We start from the raw sequence: 16,354 nt of genomic DNA on the forward strand, positions 1-16,354 counted from the left end.
ACTTTTGCCCGTAGGTTAGTCTACAAAACACATCTAATCATGTAACTCTTAAAACTGGATTTCAACAATATAATCTTATGTGAACCCAATGCTAGTACAACTATCCATAAAACATTAACACATACATCTATTTCCCTACCCGAACCCAAGATTAAATACCCATCAAACCTTACAACCCCCTATCTCATCCTGAGTACATGGTATGGTCTGATGATGTCACTAATGACATCACCAAACCTATAAAACACAGAGACTCAAGGCGGCTCCTTCCCAAACATTCCTGCAGGTGACTTGGTAAGTATCCGCACTCTGTACGCCTGTTCCTAACCTAACAAATCCCAATTCAGCTTGAATTAACAAAGCACTATCAATGAAACAACTCTCGACAAACAATGAATACAATAATACAAGGGACAAGTGAGTTCTGACTCTAATTCACTTTGTCACAAGAATGTTTGCCTGAGAAGAAATTCTAACCTTGAATTGAGACCGTTGACAAGTGCTTGATGAAACTCGTGTAAAAAGCTGACTGAAAGATAGTTGGCAGACCTGATGTATACCTGACATGATGTATATCAGGCTGCTTAAAAGGAGCAAAGACGTGAAGGGGATGAGTTCAGTGCTCACGAGCAGGCGCTACAGACGCTTTCATGCAAGAACAGAATTTCAAGTACATTTTGCATAATAGGGATTCTTTAAAGGATTTATTGCATCATCGGAATTGGACTTGAACACAAAAGTACACTCACCAGTGCGCACAGCAGGTCCACGGCCTCCAGTATGAGTTCCTGGTGTCCAATGCGAGACACTCCCAGGTCCTCCAGTTCAGCGTGGCTGATCCTGAGCAGCCTCTCGCCACACACACCTCCGCGCTCAAACACGCACACATACTGCTGCAGGCAGTCGTCAAGACCTGCAACAAACACACAGGGTTAAATACGCGTGTTCGGGTAACATCTAACAGACTTATCATGCACTTAGGTTTGTGTTGTGTTGTGTAACCTGTTGTGAGTGCGTGTGTTTGTGCAGCTGTGCAGAGCCACTGTGCTGAGTCAAAGGAAAGCAGTCCAAACTGCTGTGTTGCACCGCGTCGGCTGCCAAAACAATGAATGTATCCAGCCTACGACCTCCGAATAAACACGCCTCGTGAAGGGTAAGTATGCGCACACGCTTCCAAACACACACACTCCCCCGAGGAGCGAGCATTGATTTCCCCTGCTGCTCAGAGCCGGAGCTCCATAGCACACTCATCTGTCATAACCCCTCCAACCCAGATACAAACACAAGGAAGAAAAGGAGAAAAATTCATAAGGTACTCGCTAAACTGAAGCAAGCAAACACACACACACTCCCTTGCACAGAATTTGTCGACTCTTGCATCTGCAGCCTAAATGACTATTTTCCTTATAAATGGCAAACATCCACTTTAAGGGCAAAATAAGCATCAACATTCATTAAAGTAAATCAGGTTTTATTGCTATCGAGCGGTAAGTGTTCAGCAGCACCATCACCTTCTGCAGCACTTTTCACATTTGTGGCATCAGAACAACACTGGAGCGGCGCCAAATGACTCGTTGTGTCGCACCGCTTGGCTGGAGGTTCCAGCGTTGCTCTGGAAGCACTCCAGAGGCTTCACGTCCCCATGGCGTCCTTGTGAGGACAACACTGGAGTACAACAAAGCCTTCAGGCTCCGGCTGCGGCGATGCTGTGATTGGTCGGCTTGCAGTACAGGTGGTCCTCGGTTTACGGTGTTCCCTGTTACAGCGTTTGCATGAATTAATTAAACTTATTTTTGGCCTCAAAGCACAAGACCATGGTACCATGCCATTTTTCCAGGATATCTTTAGGCTTCATCAAGGTAGCCTGTTTTTTCTTTTATTCCTCTTCGATTGCATCCCTGCTATTTTTAACAAACTCACTACCAGGCGGGTGTTTTATCGAGTGTTAATAGACGTGAGGCCAATTAAAACAATGCCGGCTCTGGCGGGTTGAAAGTGTTACTAGAACGCTAAAAGAAGCATACGAGCAGAAGGTGGGCGGGGTGCACTCTGCGACCAAAGTTGGCCTCGGCGTCGCTAAACATGACACCGTGAATACTGAGGAAGCTCGTGAGTGACATCACTGGAGTGCACACGCGCTCGCCCACGTGGGAACGAAAGGAACATGAATATACAGCAAGAGCAGCGCTGGCCCCGATTGCACTACTCAGTCATTGGGGAGCAAATCATGCACATTTCTGGATGTCATTCATATTGATGGATATGCTTTGTGAGATGCAGAGGCAGTCTAAGGTTTAGGCAAACTTAAGGCGTCTAAAGTTTAGACTGGTTCTGTACTGTATATGGGATTACAGGATTGTGTAGATTTCCACAAAACCTTGAACCGCTACCTAATTGGCTCACTAGCTTGCTACGGTAGCGGCGGCATAGGAATGATTGGGGTGTTATTTCACGTGTACATACTTCTAATAAAGGTAAGAGATGACTGTATTATGACAAACCATGTTTTTCTGTGTTCACAGGCTAATGGCGGTTTGGGCAGTTTTTGCAGATCCAGGTTGGGGAACCTCTGTATTTACGGTTTGCTGATAGATGCATTTTTGGTAGTTCCCTTTAAACATTAAAATGATGTGCTATTATGTAAAAACAAATCTAAATACTATAACAGCAGAGCTTACATACGTATACTGTATACTTATTGCAAGTGCGTGATTCTGCCATAGTTCCAACGTATGTCCTATACTGTTTAAATAGCATTCAATCAAATGCAACTTTGTATGCAAAGTATAACGCATGTGCTTGATGAGCGGCAACAAAAAAAGGCATGATTCATAGCTGACTCACACACTCAAACTCCTACAGATGCACACTTTGCACACTTTTCTCAAGAGCAGGCGAGCCAAACTCCCACACACACACACACACACACACACACACACACACACACACACACACACATGCGCACACACCCTCAAATGGGCCGTCACTCTCTCACTCACACTCACACACACGCACTTGGCTGTTAAGAGGTGGTCAACAACAGAGCCAGCCTGCTACTTAGGTTATGTTGTCATGTGTTCTGAGGCTTCTGAAGTTAAAAATGTGGAAAAAGAGCGCCCTTTTATTGTGACCATGCGGGATGTTGGCAGAAACGCGCTCACAAGTTGCCAAGTTGAATCCTGCCATCTTGGATTGTTTGTACAAAACAATATTACGCTTTTATTCAACTAGATTGTTCTCCGTTAGAGTCATAAATTAGAACTAATGCAATATTTTACGCCAGTCAAAGATCCTCTATAGAACAGAAGCAACCCAGTGTTTTTAGGGCCTATTGTAAAAACTCTGGTCACAGATCCTCTCAATGACAGGAGAGCTGCTTTCAAGATAGGACTGCAAAAACATGAATCAAAGTACCTCGAAATCAGTAGTTCTAGCTCCGGGATTCACCATCACCCTCAATGACAAGCGCCGACTCAGATTTTTCTAATATCTTATTTAAGTGGACTGTTTCAGTTTCAAAGCTGCCGAGGCACGCACACACACAAGGTGCATTCTGGGACATCGGGTTATTAGATTCTTTTTTATTTTTTGCCCAGGCTCTTGGACTAAGGGCCGACTACAACGTGCTCTTCATGTTTCTCACACAGCTAAACACTCTCCAGGAACAATCCACTGTAACTTTAGGTTGCTTAGACCAATTACTGCAAAATATTTTCACCACATTCTCCCCAACTGGTAAAAATAGCAATTTGTTACACTATGAGAATCACTCAGATCAACATTTCATAATAAATCCACACATCGCTTATGATGATCAATTGTGAAAATGCAGCAACTAGTTGTGAGAAACCTACCCCTCCCTCACGGCGCTAATGTGGATCGTGCCAATGCTGTCGCAGGCCAACAATGCCCAGACCCTTTGGCCCCAGCGCCTGTGGCATATGTCACACATTGTCACACATTATCACACACACACACAAACACACGGTGTATCATGTTTCCCTGTGTTGCCAGACACACCCAAGAGGCCCGCAACATGGATCAAATACCACATCAAGGCACGGCACACGCGTGTTCTAGCAGAGCGCCTTCTGTTAGGGGCGGTGCACACGCGCCTTCTTGTCAGCTGTTGTGCACAGACGCTCCGGGACGGAACAACTCACCACCCGCCCACATGCTGACCACACACATAAACACGCATGACCAACAGCTAACCTCAGGATAAAAAAAAGTGCATTGTGGAACTAATCTCGGTCACGATTCTGTTTGCATTTGAGCCGATGAGTCAGTCAATGCATTGCTTGACCTGCTTTTTGGACAATATCAATATTCATGTAGTCGTTTTGGCCATTATCATTATGGTATTAGCAATTAAAAAATGACATTTAATTAACTATATAAAAATAAGTATTCTAGAAAATGCTTTTTGGGCATCATCAGCAATAATAATAATATCACAATTGTTATATTTTCGTCCAAACAAGTGTTATTTCATGTGAGGGGTGAAAGGTCACAGGGGTTCACAATTTCAATGCCTTTTTAAAAGCCCAATTAATTGTTTGTTGATGAAGTATAGAGTTCTGTATCAACTATAAATCATTGCATATTGGTTGAAATTTTGCATTGCATCGCATTTGACTTTTCTCTCTAGTATATTCCGTTTTAGTTTGGACAACTGTAGCAGTAGCAATAATAAGAATGGAGCATGAAGCGTAATGGTGCCCAGTGGACACTTCATTAGGTACAGTCCAATGGGATCCAAGGCTTTAGCAAAGATGATAAGCTTTACTTTGGACTCTATTGCCCATTGTAAGTGTACTCATACGCATTGCTCTCTCCATTCTCATCTGCAACAGGTCTTCCACTTAATGACAAGATAGTTTTGCAATCTTCACAGACCAGGTGCACGCTGCTAAATTATGCATGACTACCATCTCTAATCTGCTGTGGGATATTTGAGAAAACACGATCACAACGCATCTTTGTTCTCTGAGGAAAGTTAGTCATCTGCTGTCATGACATCACCCTGTGAGTGATTGACACCTCCCACGGCAAGCGGCATCTCCGCATCATCATTTCCTCACCCACCTTTCATCCAGTCCACCACCTGGCTTGCGGTCCACTTGCTGACCGGCTCCATCACCAGCGCCATGGGGCAAACTTTCACCACCACCCCCTTTCACCTCCACCCTTCAAAAAAAAAAAAAAAAAAAATCTCTGTGGGGTGGCCCCAGAAGAACCCCCCCACCAGCTCCACCACCTTCCTCCAGGGCCAGGTGACTGCTTTCCACACGCCTCCCCCCTCCACCTCTAACAGCCCGTTATCCGGTACATTCCTCAGCTCGTGTGCATGCCGGATGCTGGCTCTCCTCTTGTCCTTCCTCTCTGCTTCTGTACGCCGTCACGAGCGAGTGGCACCGGGCTGTGTCGAGACGTGTGTGTGTGTGTGTGTGTGTGTGAGGATAGATAAGTCACAGCATCTCTCTCTCTCCCTCTCTGATGAAGCTGTGCACGCTCCCCGTGGGTGGCTCCACGTACATTATGACTACGAGGCGATGGTGCAGATATGATGGAGGCAATGTGTGTGACAGGGAAACACTCCTTTTTTCTGCTTCAGATGGCTGTGTGGGAAAAAATAACGAATCCTCAGCTGACTTCCTCCTCCTTCCGCTTCATCCCCTCCCTCCATTCTTTCAAGAGGCTGCAGAGAAAAGGTGGCTGCTCCTTGTGGACTTCCGTCCCCAAAAGGCTTTATTAAAGGGGACCCATAAGTCCCACAATAGCGTGGAAGTTTGACTGTTAAAAGTGCTTTCAGTAAAGTCGCTTTAATGCTAATGAGCTGTTTGTCCACAAGTGTGCGTCTCCAAGAAGTGCTATTGTACACTTCTGATTAATTTAAGATGTGTAGCAAATTGCTATAACAAAGCTCTTCTCCTGTAGGAACGTACATATGTAAAAGACATCGGAGCAGCTTTATGCCCGAGGAAGCAAAAGTGGAAGTAAAAGGTATTCCGTTCCAGACTCATCCACGTGTGGCAAAAAAACGTGACTGAAACCGCTCATAAAAATGTCTATTTTTGACACACGGTTCGACACCCCCCATCGCCACACCCCCACTTGCAACACAGTCCAGATTTCACCCAGGAATCCCCATTTATCGTGACTAATTGGTTCCAGACAAAACCACGAAAAGTGAATTTCCGCTAAGAATGCATTATTTACAAATCAAGTGTTTTCATAGTTAGAGCATAGTTCACCTGTTCAAAACCTTCTGCATATACTTTTCATTATTAGAGCCCTCTAAACATAAAAGGATACCCTGACTGTGTGTATTTCCCAATTTAGGAGATATAATCAGAGAAAATAAGCCACTGACGATATAAATGAGACTTGTGCTTGTGTGTGTTTCAATAAATGTTTGTCGCATGTGGAACCAATCAGGAATTCAGAGTTAAAGCCACAATGGTATTATAGTTATGATGATGATGACATTGATTGTTATTATTATGATGACTCTTATTATGCCTGTTGTGTCATTCAAATCTGCAATAAAGGCCGGCAATCAAGTCTGGTGCGTGTTACTAGTGACACCTAGTGGTCAGTGTAGCGACAGGTCACCATCCTCTTTTAAACTCTATTAGCATTTTAGTTCATTTGAACATTTTTAGTTCTTGAATATGATTCATTTAGCTCAAAAATACTAAATATGTGCTTAAATATGCATTTTTCTGACTAATACAAAACTCCAACCACTGATTTATTTTTGAAAAATTAATAGAGGAATGCTAGAATGGCAGAACATGCTAGAACAGGCAGCCATCACGAGCACAGTGGGAAAGAAGGACAAAAAGCCAAAACCTTACCACTTCCACACGAATAAGAGGAGAACCTTTTTTTCCCACTCGACCTCAGCCACGGCGTGCCCGTCTCAGCCATGGCGTGCCCGTCTCAGTCATGGTGTGTCTCCTTGCAGAATGAAAGGTAATCTAAAGTCATGCGTCATAACATTAGTGACACCAAGTGATCATAATATTACATACGTGTGGTACCGTATGTCTGTTTTCTGACAAAAAAATAGGCCAGTAATCATTTATTAACTACTACTAAAAAAAGTGATATAGTGAAGGAGAAAGAGTGGAACCGCAACATAGCGAGGTACGAGTGTAATTTGCTTGACCTAAAATCTGAATGGCAAATAGTGAATGTGCGGGGATCTGCTGTATTAACTGAGAATGTACTTACCGTATGTTTTCACACCTTGTGGCTGTTTACACACTTCCCTGCTTTTATTGTTGCTGTGGGTTCGACTTCCCGATTGATAATCTTCCTCTTTTTATTTTCATTATTGCTGAAAAATACACATTAGGGAACAGAATACATTTTTTACTCTAAAATAGTGCAGCCTTGTCGGTGTTACCTATATGACAGCCGTATCAATAAAATGAATTGAAATCGGAAGGATGTTTGGGCTCCCGCTCATGCAGCTTCACCAGAGAGGCCTGCACTGCCATGTTACCAACACCACTGTCTTGCTGTTCACTGGCACCCAGTTAGTCAATAATGGCTGTGTGATGATGCATCTTCAGTGAATCGTGAGTATATACTGCTATACAAGCTGTACACCGACTACTCTAAATACTTACAGTATTATATACATACAGTATTGTCATACAAATGCTTGCTTAAATGTGAGGCTGTATTCCCATCACACTTTTTTATTGTTTTTTTTTTAATTGACATGACCAACCCGCCCACTCTCACTGCACTTGGGAAGCTGATACCAATCGCTTCCTGCTTCTCAAGGCCGATACATACCTACTACTTTTTACCATCTATCTGTTACACTCCTGGACTGAAAGCGGGATTTAACAAACTTTAACTTTAGATTTGTCCTTACAAAATATGACATCACTACTGTCATGAAGAAATCACAGACCTTTTTTGTCCTCAGGTTGCTTTCATTGGAGCATTTTTTTTAATTGGTTACCTGATTCATGGCATCTGTTACTATGGAGGAGAAACAAACCTTGAACACTCTTCTAACTCTTCACCTGTGCGCTCCTCCCAGCTTCCGCCTGTTCGATGAGCATAAGGACGTCCTGATCCTGGTCTTCCTGGATCACCCCCGTCTGTGAGCTGTCTCCTTACTACCGTATGAGGAAGCTGCTGAAGAAGCGGTCCTTCCTGAGCTGGCCCCGGGCCACCCAGTGCACTGACCTGTTTTGGGAGAAGCTTCGCCAGGCTCTGAAGGCCAAAGAAAATCCAGGTGGGGAGATGCTACTGCTGACTGTCGACGACGAGTAGTGAAGATGATGGTGACAGCAGGCTCGAGAGGCTCATTGAGGGGCTTCTAGAATGAATAAGGAAAAAGCAAAGAGTTTATATCAGTTACAAAAAGCATAACGAGGAAGTTTTGTTGTGAATAGAAACAATTAAGCAAATTTGCGTTCAGTGTGTGCTTTATGTGAGTGTATGCTTGTAAACAGTCTTTCCTGCTTGAAATAAATTGAAAATACAATGAATTAAACGTGACATTCTACTACACAGCAGTATATAACAATATTCATTTACTTTGTGAAATTAGCATGCAAGTTAATTCAACATGTATTTCAGTAGCAGTATAAGACACTCCTAGCCAAACTAGCTTGTGCTCACTAAGAAAAACGCCTTAAGGATGTGCATTAATGTCCTTAAACATAAAGGTCCATCAATAAGACTAACTTCACAGTATATCAGTCACTTACAGGTTTTGTTTTGCCTCAACCAAGAAGAGTTTGGAGAGTGTGAAAAGGACACTTCTTGCTTCCCCGAATACAGCTTTTGCACCAAATTACCTGCCGCTGACAGTCGGAGGCCGCTAGATGGCGGTGACACTAACTAACTCCCAAAGGCGTTACATCCGAGTATCCTCCATTGCCAACAATGACATCTAGTGGAGAAACAGAGAATTACAAGAGCATTGCATATAGTAAGTGAACTTGGGGGAATCAGTAAAAACATAAACATGTAACATTTGCGGCCTGGCACGTATGCTGTTACTTTTTACCTGTATTTATTTATATTTCTATACATTATTATTATAATTAAACTATTGCTACTTATGTTTATATTTTGGAGAACTAAATAATTGTTTGACAAAAAAATCCAAATACCAAAGTGGGAATGTGAAGGAACCCACTTTCACGTGCAATGTATTGACTCTGTCATGCAAGTCATAGTTACACATTTCCTTTGAGTAATGTCTAATTACTGTGGGTTCTACGAGACAAACTTCCTCTTTTCCATTTCACTAATGCTGCGTAATGCCTGGAAGAAAATTTCACAAGTTAGGCAACAGAGTACATTTTTTTACCTTCAAATAGAGCAGCCTTGTCAGTGCTACTTCCACAAGATGCCCGTAGAGCATCAACTGCTCCCTACCATTCACATTCAATTCACAATTATAATAATAATCTCAATGAAAGACAAAACATATTTACCAAAAGTGAAGTGATGAGGAAATAGAAATGATGCAACCATGTGCATCATGCACCAATGTAACGTTCATTGAAGTGATGGTTATTGCTTGACTGCTTCAATAAAATATAATTCATTGTACAGTTTCAAGGGACTTGTCATCTCAGAGTTATGTTCACATCATGTCATTTTTAAGTGAAGTGACCCGCCCACTCTCACTTCCTCACGCGGTGTCCACAGAGGACAGGAATCTCCCTCTCACAGAGACAATTTATTTCCAAGCGTGTCTCACGCTGGAGTTGGTCTACTGTTTGATGTCTTCTGGTTAAAGGTAAGTTTTTAAACTGCTGACTCGCTATTCTAGCTCCATGTTTTTTGTTCATACATTTTTCTGTTTTATAAATGACTTGTTGACTAGGCCTAACTTACACTTTGGGGTTGGAAGATTGGAATATGTCATGATGGAAGATGACGGAACACCAAACGGAAGGTCCACAAGGTTTATTTTCATTGTCTTCTCTCTCACTATCAACACTCAAATTGGATTTTCACTGAGGAACTGTCGGATCAGTTCCGACCGCGCCATTTGTTCGGCCAATGGGCTCCTGGATGTTCCTCGTGACATCCCGCAATCTGTCACAGAGTTTGACTTGTCCGTGAACAAAATATCCAAAATACGAGTCGGCGACTTTAGAAATTACACGGCCCTGCTCGAGTTAAACTTTAAACGTAACTCCATTTCGCAAATAGAAGAAGGTGCCTTTGCTGACCTGCGCTCGCTCCGGAGGTTGAATCTGAATAATAACCGGCTGGCACGATTGGGAGACGTTTTTGGTGGTTTGGGCAACCTAACTGAGCTGAGAATCACCAGCAATAACATCAAGAGTGTGCTGTCGTCCTCCTTTAAGCCTCTGAGGAGACTGACCTTTCTGGACCTGTCCTACAACAAACTGCAGAAATTGTTATATGTTCATCATGCAATACAACATCTACCAAATCTACAGTATCTGATCATCAAAAGTATCAATGTAAACATTTTTCGTTCTTGGGAACTGACCAACCACACGGTGGGCCTCCAGTACCTCGACTTATCTCAGAATTCCATTGATGTCTTCAACGTCACCGCAAATGTTTTCCAAAACCTAACCTGGTTAAACATTGGTGGCCCACCAAGGAAGCACAAGATGAAATGGGACCTTCATGAAAAGACGCTGCTTAGCCGAGTGTCCACACTCGATATTGGCGGCATTCACTTGGAAGACCAAAGAGCGTTTTTCGAGAGCTTCAACTTTTCATTGACTTCTGTGAGGATGAACGCGATGAAACACAACCTTAAGGAGCTGCTCGGCATCGCCTGTACCATCCCAACGCTGACGCAGCTCCAAGTCAGACGCAACAAGCTCAAGCTGGTGGATTCAGGTCTGTTTCAGCCGTGCTCCAATGTCACAGAGTTGGATCTCGCCGAAAATCGCATTCAAAGCATCTCCCACGACTCCTTCAGAGCCCTTCAACGTCTGAAGAGCTTAAGTTTCAGCCGCAATAAACTCACACTGGTCCCGCCTGCCATCAGGAATCTGACCAGGCTTCTGGAACTGGACCTGAGCTCCAACAACATCACCTCTCTTGGTTGTCACGACTTTGCCGAGTTGGGTCACCTCAGGGTGCTCAGTCTATACCAGAACTTCATCAGGACAGTAAAGCAGTGCGTCTTCCAGGATCTAAGGAACCTTCAGGTCCTGAAGTTGCAGACGAACCAAATCACAAGACTGAATGATGCTTTTAAAAGATACTTGCCAAATCTCAGACAACTGCGACTGGACAGGAATCAACTCACCACCATTGAAGACGGAGAGTTCGAAGGCTTGCGGTCTCTTCAGTACCTGACCCTGCACAGGACTCTCATCAGCAAGTTAAAAAAAGGCTGCTTCAGGGGACTGACTATGCTCACAGATATCCTGCTGCAATCCAATAACATCCGAGAGAGCGAAATAACCCAGGATGTGTTCAATGATCTGATTAATTTAAGAAGGTTGAATATATTGGATAATCACATCAAATACAATTCGAGTGCAGCTTTGCCAAAGCCGCCATTCGCTCGCCTTTCTCTCCTGGAGAGTCTCATCATGTCGGGCCAACACAGCAAGGCCAAGCACTATTTGCCTCGCAACTTCCTGCAAGGTTTGACCAACCTCTTGGTCTTTGATACCAGGAACGTCCAGCTCTGGACCTTGCATCAAGATATGTTCAAGTACACTCCTCTTCTGCAGAAACTGGACATCAGCTCAAACGACCTCGGGGATGTGTCGCCACATTTGTTTGCCCCCATCCAGAACCTTCAAAGCCTCTACATTTCCAGAACAAGTTTTCAGTCGCTAGATTTTTTAAAGGAGGCCAATCTTACAAAGCTGGAGTTCCTGCAAGCACGAAAGAACCAATATTCAGTCATCACTAAGGAACAGCTGGAAGACCTTCCTGCTCTGGTTTATCTGGATCTTCAAGGCAACAGTTTCACCTGCGACTGCGACAACGCTTGGTTCATCCAGTGGGTAAACGACACCAAAACGCAAGTTTATGACGCCGATAACTTTGTATGCAACTACCCCCCGAACCTTAAAGGCTCCAAGCTCCTGGACCTTGACATCCGATCCTGCTCCGTGGACATTGAGTTCCTTTACTTCATCTCCACCACATGTGCCATCCTCTTGTTCATGCTGACCACCTCCACCTACCATTTCCTGCGATGGCAGCTGGCTTACGCCTATCACCTCTTCCTGGCTTTGCTGTACGAGAGGAAGCACAGGAACGCGCAGCCTCAGTGTCTCTACGACGCTTTTGTGTCCTACAACGCCCACGATGAGGCCTGGGTCTTCAGTGAGCTGCTGCCCAAACTGGAGGGGGAACAGGGCTGGAAGCTGTGTCTGCACCACAGAGACTTCCAGCCAGGTGAGGACACGCTGTTGTAGTACCGCCTCCACTCCAGCTGATGTCACGCTGACGCTAAGTTTCATCACCAACAGGGAAGCCCATCATTGACAACATCACTGAGGCCATCTATGCCAGCAGGAAGACCATCTGTGTGATCAGTCGGAGATACCTGGAGAGCGAGTGGTGCTCCAGGGAGATTCAGGTGGCCAGGTAAAACTCTTTAGTTTGCTCCACTTTGGAGGGGAGAGGCACTGTTTCTTTCAATTTTTTCTATGGATTTGGCATGTTCTTCCCGTGTGTACATGTGTTCTCCCATTCCAAAAACATGCATGTTGGGTTCATTGGAGACTGTAAATTGTTTATAGGAATTAATGTGAGTGTGAATGGTTATTTGTCTATATGTACCCTGCCTTTGTCTAGAGACCAGTCCAGGGTGTACCCCACCTCTCGTCTGAAGTCAATTGGGATAGGCTCCAGCATAGCCTTGCGACCCTAGTGAGGAACAGCAGAGAAAATAAATGAATTAACTAATAAAAGTAACAATTTTTAAAAAAAAGGAATTTGCACATCTTACCATAGTCGCAGACCCCCTCCACACACACACGCACCCAATTCACACGAGCAATGTTTAAGAACCCCGAAAATTAAATCAATACTATACAATTTCTAACAATTCCTTAGAATTCCACCCAATAACATTCAAAACTTTTAATGTTTCCCGAGCTTTTACATTTGACATTACATTTACATTAGACATTTCTTGAGCTTTGCCAAATGTCTGTCAGTCAGCTACAGACGTGGGATTTGTACGTTTGGTCATTTTGTTTTTTCATGCTAACCTAGCATGTTATGCTTGGACGCTAGCTAGCCTTGCTAACGTTTATGTCCTCTTTCCCGCCATTTAATGTTATGCTGTTGTATGTCTTACAATGGAGAAGTAACAAACCTTGCCAAATGTCTGTCAGTCAGCTACAGACGTGGGATTTGTATGTTTGGTCATTTTGTTTTTTCAGGCTAACCTCACATGTTATGCTTGGAGGCTAGCTAGCATGCTAGCCTTGCTAACGTTTGTGTCCTCTTTCCCGCCTTTTAACGTTATGTAGTTGTATGTCTTACAATGGACAAGTAACAAACCTTGAACACTCGCTAACTCTTCACCTGTCCGCTTCTCCAAGCTTCCGCCTGTTCGACGAGCATAAGGACGTCCTGATCCTGGTCTTCCTGGAGGACATCCCCGTCTATGAGCTGTCTCCTTACTACCGTATGAGGAAGCTGCTGAAGAAGCGGTCCTTCCTGAGCTGGCCCCGGGCCGCCCAGTGCACTGACCTGTTCTGGGAGAAGCTCCGCCAGGCTCTGAAGGCGCAACAAGATCCGGGTGGGGAAATGCTGCTGCTGACTGTAGACGACAGAGCGCCATGATGATGATGATGATAGTGATAATGATGGAGGTGATGGCCTATAGGGGGCGCCACTCATCATGATAACTAAATAATAAATACCATTCATTCAAACAGACAGGGGTGGTGTAAAAATGTGTTTAATAAATTAACAGACAATAGCTTTTTCAACATTTGAGAACTCCAGTGAAGAGGAAGATGTGAGGACGTTGCAAAGTATTCCAAATACTACACTTTGCTGTTTATAAAACAGAGCTTATTTGACTGTGCTTCTGTGCTACAGGAAGTGGTTGTAACTAGAGATTGTGTTCATGCTGCAGCGGCGGTCATATTGGCCTGTTTTGGGCCTCTGCTCTTCCTCCTGCGCTCACTGCCAGGAAAAGAACATTGCTTGGACATATGTTTCAAGTGAATCCAAAAAAGATGCAGTATGGTATACTCACTCGATGCACCTCATCCCTCTTTGGGTCCAGTTCCTGGACGGGTCGGCGCACACGAACCAGCCGGGCAGGTGGAAGCTGGGAAGACCAGAAAGAGGAACCTTGGAAAATGAGTGCACTGGAGGAATTTGGCTTGTTGATTAACCCACGGTTATATTTATTTAGTGCACACGTCCTGGCCAAGGTTCCCCCCTGACAGGAGCAAAAGATTCTACTATATTTTACAGTTTTGTACATGTTTATTATTTTTTATTCATTCATTCTTTTTCTATGCCGCTTGTCCTCACTAAGGCATACTGGAACCTATCCCAGCTGACTTTTTATGACTTTTTTCTTGTATTTCTTGTATTTATTTTTATTTATTATAATATATTTTTATGTTACATTTTTTAAATAATTCTATACATACGTAATTAATATATATTTTATCAAAGGTATTATGAATGAATGAATGTATATGTATTATCATTAATGTTATACTGTATATTGTTTTATATTGTTTGTCTATTTGTTTCTATTGTTTTTCGATATGATATACATATCATATATTTATAAAATTTATTTATATTGAATATATATTCTTTTCATATGGAAAAATAATTTAAAAAATAACATATTCAAAAAACATGTAAAAATTACACTAAAAAATACAAATGAATAAAATAATCCTGAAAATAAAATGTATAAAAAATGCTGAGTACACGACCAGCCACACTAATGAGATCCAGTGGAAAAGATGTTCTACCAAATAAAGATAATCTCCTGAACGGAGGTTGGTAAACTCACATGACAGCATTGATGTCGCAGGACTTGCCCATGCTCTGGATGGTGTAGCCCAGCAGTCGTTGGCATGGCAACTTGATGTCATGGTACCTCAAACAGCAGCTGGCTGGAGTCAAAGATGCTACGTTTAGATTGAAAAATAACAAAGTCCACGTTGCTTTACCAGAGCCGAGGTGGCTCGCTCTCACCTGACTGTGTTCTTCCAGTGAAGGTCATAAGGACAAGGAGCGATGTCAGGAGATACACCTTGTGGCCTTCCATGGTGCCGCTGTGGTGGTAAGATGTGTTGGCTGTGTTGGGTGAAAATGTGTCGTTGTGAGCGGCCGCCCGGCTCCTTAAGTAGGATGTCTCTCTGCTGGGCTTTTGTCTGCGTCAGAGGCGTGCCCTCATGCTTGTGCAATGGCATGTGCCATTGTTGTCAACCTTGGGAGGAAGCCAGGAGTGAGAGCAGAGGTGATCATCTTCGACTGCGTGGGGACGTCCTTGCGTGGGTGTCGAGAAATTACGAAAAGGATCACAGGTTCTATCTGGGCCTGGGTAAATGCACACAAAACATTCAAAGGTCGCAGAGAAACCTCAGCGTGGGCAAAGTTTCACTTCTTTATACGCTTGTATGCCACTTGCTATTGTTCATATGTTACTTGAAGAATGACCTGTACAGTTAGCACACGTTTTAGAATGGTCTCTTTGCCTTCAAGTGTATTAGACAGATCAAACACAATGTCATGTAATCATGCCACAATTAAATTAATGATTACTACTACATACTACTACTACTATATATTACTACTATAACTACTATCTAATTTACGGCAGCACGTCAGAGGGCTAAAAAAAGATGCCTGCTATAATTAGTAACAGATTAGCAAGGTGGAAATATCCCGGCATGGCCTGTGTACTCATGTTGACGTAAAGTATTTCCTTGATGATGCAAGCATTGAAGGCAGGCGATTTCTTGCACTGATGTGCCGCTCCTTTTTTATTTATCTTCATTATCTCAACTTTGAACCAAAGCTCTGCCTCAATGAGCCATTGTGTGTGTGTGTGTAACTTGATTTGTTGCAACACAAGCAGTACAATTAGCGGAGGAATTCATGACACAATTGATGACACGTTCAATTTGTTTTTAAACATGAGCTCACCTTTTGTCTGAACGGGTAAATGAGTGACTTAGCTAAACCATGGTGAAAAAAACTCCCAAAGGAACTGTTGTGGCAAAAAAAGGAGGTCACAATGCCGGCAATAGTTCCCCAAAATAACATTTCCTTGACATCATTCAGGTTAAGTGGGGATCTGGATAAATGTGTCACTGTTGGGGTACTTTTTGTTATTTTGCTGAGTTGCCATGCATTC

At 43.4% G+C, this 16,354-nt stretch overlaps 3 protein-coding genes and 2 long non-coding RNA genes across 10 annotated transcripts in view; 2 read left to right on the forward strand and 3 right to left on the reverse strand.

The window, feature by feature from the left end:
• The window catches only part of cnksr2a (connector enhancer of kinase suppressor of Ras 2a), a 28,603-nt gene extending 23,395 nt beyond the window's left edge, over positions 1-5,208 (reverse strand). The window contains exons 1-2 of one of the 3 annotated variants that reach the window (XM_078792435.1): positions 978-1,318; positions 750-913 (exon numbers count right to left, since the gene is read on the reverse strand). In XM_078792435.1, coding sequence (XP_078648561.1) covers positions 750-913; positions 978-1,251 — 438 coding nt within the window. In that variant the 5' untranslated portion in view covers positions 1,252-1,318. Of the gene's footprint in view, positions 1-749; positions 914-977; positions 1,321-5,088 lie in introns of those variants that run through there. The other 2 variants (XM_058059390.2, XM_058059391.2) reach the window with 2 other exon arrangements.
• On the forward strand, positions 274-6,453 carry LOC131109230 (uncharacterized). Of its 3 annotated transcripts, XR_013627835.1 has the most exons (4): positions 313-1,153; positions 4,857-5,276; positions 5,618-5,714; positions 5,941-6,453. It is a non-coding gene; the product is annotated as an uncharacterized LOC131109230 (long non-coding RNA). The 3 variants fall into 3 exon arrangements; XR_013627833.1 differs by adding an exon at positions 274-294 and having other exon boundaries at positions 1,030-1,153; positions 4,857-6,453; XR_013627834.1 differs by having other exon boundaries at positions 4,857-5,714.
• Positions 6,454-7,707: 1,254 nt separating this feature from the next.
• On the reverse strand, positions 7,708-13,744 carry LOC144899575 (uncharacterized). Of its 2 annotated transcripts, XR_013627837.1 has the most exons (5): positions 13,708-13,744; positions 13,516-13,602; positions 12,551-12,873; positions 8,835-12,453; positions 7,708-8,350 (listed from the first exon to the last, which is right to left on the reverse strand). It is a non-coding gene; the product is annotated as an uncharacterized LOC144899575 (long non-coding RNA). The 2 variants fall into 2 exon arrangements; XR_013627836.1 differs by having other exon boundaries at positions 8,835-12,873.
• On the forward strand, positions 9,685-13,829 carry tlr22 (toll-like receptor 22). Its single transcript, XM_078792437.1, has 4 exons — positions 9,685-9,787; positions 9,875-12,399; positions 12,474-12,591; positions 13,557-13,829. Exons 2-4 carry the CDS (start codon positions 9,915-9,917, stop codon positions 13,798-13,800), a joined length of 2,847 nt encoding a protein of 948 aa, XP_078648563.1. The 5' UTR covers positions 9,685-9,787; positions 9,875-9,914; the 3' UTR covers positions 13,801-13,829.
• Positions 13,830-13,912: 83 nt separating this feature from the next.
• Positions 13,913-15,364, reverse strand: ccl20b (chemokine (C-C motif) ligand 20b). The gene is made up of 4 exons (XM_058059395.2): positions 15,190-15,364; positions 15,005-15,107; positions 14,222-14,296; positions 13,913-14,148 (listed from the first exon to the last, which is right to left on the reverse strand). Exons 1-4 carry the CDS (start codon positions 15,260-15,262, stop codon positions 14,088-14,090), a joined length of 312 nt encoding a protein of 103 aa, XP_057915378.2. The 5' UTR covers positions 15,263-15,364; the 3' UTR covers positions 13,913-14,087.
• Between the last annotated feature and the right edge of the window lie 990 nt (positions 15,365-16,354).

Source organism: Doryrhamphus excisus, linkage group LG7 (genome assembly GCF_037039965.1).
Source record: "Doryrhamphus excisus strain RoL-2023G ecotype Guam linkage group LG7, RoL_Dexc_Guam_v1.1, whole genome shotgun sequence".
NCBI classification, from domain to species: domain Eukaryota; kingdom Metazoa; phylum Chordata; class Actinopteri; order Syngnathiformes; family Syngnathidae; genus Doryrhamphus; species Doryrhamphus excisus.